This window comes from Lathyrus oleraceus, chromosome 2 (assembly GCF_024323335.1).
Source record: "Lathyrus oleraceus cultivar Zhongwan6 chromosome 2, CAAS_Psat_ZW6_1.0, whole genome shotgun sequence".
Lineage (NCBI taxonomy): Eukaryota > Viridiplantae > Streptophyta > Magnoliopsida > Fabales > Fabaceae > Lathyrus > Lathyrus oleraceus.
In genome coordinates, this window is record NC_066580.1 from 384286372 (window position 1) to 384289883 (window position 3512).

The 3512-nt window shown below is 29.9% G+C and overlaps 1 protein-coding gene across 1 annotated transcript; it reads left to right on the forward strand.

Annotated features, from left to right (window-relative positions):
• Positions 1 to 737: 737 nt before the first annotated feature.
• LOC127119635 (putative SNAP25 homologous protein SNAP30) lies at positions 738 to 2668 on the forward strand. Its single transcript, XM_051049907.1, has 5 exons — positions 738 to 1259; positions 1374 to 1467; positions 2136 to 2266; positions 2353 to 2450; positions 2552 to 2668. The coding sequence occupies exons 1-5, from the start codon at positions 810 to 812 to the stop codon at positions 2649 to 2651; spliced, it is 873 nt and encodes a 290-aa protein (XP_050905864.1). The 5' UTR covers positions 738 to 809; the 3' UTR covers positions 2652 to 2668.
• Positions 2669 to 3512: the final 844 nt, after the last annotated feature.

A 3512-nucleotide genomic window follows, 5' to 3' on the forward strand; every position in this document is an offset into this window, starting at 1 on the left:
TATAATCGATAAAAATCGAAATCTAAATAAAAATCAAGTCAAAATTGATTTTCCCTTTCAACTCGAGGCAGATTCAAAAGAGTCTCCATAAATACAATGTTATCATTCATATTCACGCATCATCATATCAAATATATGGAACACCTCATAAAAGATCTACACCAACAATTTTGATTTTCTAACAAAACAAATACCAATGATTTTCATTACCCTAGATAAAAAAAGCGTGGCTGTCTTAACTGTATACCGCAAGAATTATTTGAGTTTTATAACTGTCTTGATTAAATACCACAAAATATTTTATCAAAAAAATCTTTCAAAATTTATTGAAATCTCAGTACAATACACTCCCCTTATCTTTCATTTGATTATCATTATTTTCAAAATATAAAATATAAAAGTTAAGTTTTATGATTAATAATTTTATGAATTGTTTTGTTGGCTTCAAAATAAAATAAAATAGTATATATATCAAATAAGGAAAACGAGACCATATTAAGATAAAAGAAAATCAAAAGAGAAGGTACTTAATTTCCCAAACCAACCGTCTAAACTTGTCAAAGGGTGTATGGTTGAAAAAGAGCAAAGATCTCTGTTTTCTCGCTTCTCCTTTCATCATTTCCTTATTTTTCACCAAAATAGAGACAATTCTCACTCTCTCGTCTTTGTATCAACCATTTCTCATTCTTTTCTTCTTTCTTCTTCCCTTTTTCTTGTACGCAAACCCATCATAACATTTGGGTTTGTGTACCCACACAACATATTATTATTGCATACTTGGAAAACCATTTATTCTCCTACACGTGAAAATGTTTGGGTTTCGAAAACCACCACCAGCAAATGGTACATCTTCCGGAGACACCGAACCGGATAGGAACACAACGCTTACTCCAGCTAGACGAACTTCTTCAGAACCCGTCCTAGCAGTGCCTAAGTCAAAGGGAAACTATTTTGACGAAGATGATGACGACGATTGGGGAAGAAAGCCTACCTCAACCGCGCCGTCCGCGGCTTCAAAAGCCAAGTACAAAACAGGTTTTAAGGATTCTGGAGGACTGGAGAATCAAAGTGTTCAAGAGCTAGAAAATTATGCAGTGTACAAATCTGAGGAGACGACAAATAGTGTTAATAATTGTTTGAGGATTGCTGAGGATATTAGAAGTGATGCTACAAGAACTCTTGACATGTTGCACCAACAAGGTGACCAGATTACAAGGACTCATAATATGGTTGTTGATACTGAGAAGGATTTAAGTAAGGTAGGTGTATTTTGTTTCCTTTCAATATCATTTTGCGGTTACATATAGTTTTTAAACCATTTGGTAATATATATAATCCAGAAAATGATTAAATTATCATTTGAACTCTCATAGGGTGAAAAACTCCTAAACAATCTTGGGGGCATGTTCTCTATGCCATGGAAACCAAAGAAGGGCAAGACAATCACAGGCCCTGTAATAACATCAGGTTTTCTTCTCAAATTTATGCTTATGATTTATAAACATTTTACAATATTTTTAGGTTTAAGTTTAGTGTTAAGCATTTAGCCTTATAACAACTTGTTACTTTTGAATCTCCTCAAGATAGTAAAATAGTTTTAAATTGAGGTTGTTGTTTGTCGGATCTCCTCATAGATGATTGCAAAATAGTTATTAGTATCATTGTTTTAAGTTTCAGTTATGATCGAGGATGCAGTTGCAATAATAGATATTGCGATTGCGATGATTGCGTTTGTTAGTATGCTTATTAGAGGAATTTTATTAGAAAGCATTTGAAATACGCAAAAGACATTTAGAGATAAAGATATTTCATTCCAATTATAGAAACTATCATGTCAACATAATTTCTATTATGGATTGTAATTTTAAACCATGATGAGTGCCACTTTAATTAATAAAAAATTGACTTTTACCACTTTTAAAAAAAATATATATCATAAAATAATAGTTATTTTCCTTGTGAAAATAAAATGAGTATCATCATTTGTTTATGAATAAATCAATTATTGATATTATGTGCACATGCATGCATAACAAATTATAGCTTTGTTTAAATATCATCCAGTTATATACTCATTTTTCAGAAACTAAACCATGCATATACTAATATTATAATTGAATTTGGTGTATTATCAGATAATTCTTCCAAAAAGAATGTAAAAAATAAGGAAGATAGAGAAAAGCTGGGGTTAGCTCCTTTGCCAAAGGGACGTTCTGCACCAACCACACCTCCCAATGAATCAGCCAATGCCTATCAGAAAGTTGATGTATGTGTTGTGTTTTTTGTTTTGTTATTATTTGAATTCACTTAAGATTTTCATTAGATTAACATATATTTATGTTACTATTACAGCATGAAAAAGCTAAACAAGATGATGCACTCTCTGATCTCAGTGATATCTTGGGTGATTTGAAGGGTATGGCAGTTAGTATGGGAACTGAGTTAGACAGGTAAATCTGTTGTATACTTTAATAACAATAATAATAATATTAACGATAATAATAATAATAATAATGCTAATGATACATTTTTGTGTGTGATGATTTTGCAGCCAAAACAAAGCACTTGATTATCTTAGTGACGATGTTGATGAACTCAACAATCGAGTAAAAGGCGCAAATCAGCGTGCACGTAAATTAGTAGGGAAATGAGACAGATTATAGGCTCAAAGGGTTGTTCTTTTGAATTTGTTTATATTTTTTTCTTTCTTTGTTATGCTGCTTTCACTTATTGGTTGTGATTTTCATTTGTTTGTTGAATTTTTCACTTTCCTATTTTGCTGAGAGCACTTAACAAATGATAGACATTTTTTTTTTCTGTTTGAAGTTGTTCAATGTTTTAGAACTACTTTTAGAGCACGAGTGAAAGAAGATGGATTTTGAGAGGAAATATAGTAAAATATTCTTTTTGTACAAAAATATGTAATGATATCCAGTTAAGGTGAATATTATACCAAAATGATTGTACTCAATATACAATTAGTGTTTTAATAAATATTTAGAGATTAAAGATGGTGTAACTGTGGCATAAAATAATTTTATATCATCATTTAATAATATTTTATCATTTAACTATCTTATTTATTTTAAAATTAAATTATAATTTAATGGATGTCTTTGATAGTGTAAAGATTTTACATCGTGGATACATATTCTTTTTCTTCTAATATTTATGTATCTACTTTTATTTTTAATTGACATAATTCAAGGAATGTAGCGTCAAAAAAAATGTTATATGAAATATGAAATTTTTGGGTTGGATTTTCGCATAATAGATTTATTTGAACATCTGAAATTTAACAACGTATTTTTTAAACATTTCAACTACACTTTTCAAATATTTATACAATCCATCCAAAACTTTAAAATGGGTCCGACTAAATCTCATAATATACCCCTCTTACATTTGGATTTTTCAGCTAATAGAAAGTCTACAAAGAATGTCAATAAAAATATATTTGTTGTGGGAAATCATTAATGAAATGTGCTAGAGAGCATTAATGGTAAAGCGTC

Excerpts from the sequence above, each read along its gene's own strand:
- LOC127119635 (XM_051049907.1), top strand. The coding sequence starts at position 810 with ATGTTTGGGTTTCGAAAACCACCACCAGCAAATGGTACATCTTCCGGA. Across the intron at positions 1,468-2,135 it reads AGGCCCTGTAATAACATCAG|ATAATTCTTCCAAAAAGAAT; the intron begins GTTTTCTTCTCA and ends GTGTATTATCAG. Across the intron at positions 2,451-2,551 it reads ATGGGAACTGAGTTAGACAG|CCAAAACAAAGCACTTGATT; the intron begins GTAAATCTGTTG and ends ATGATTTTGCAG.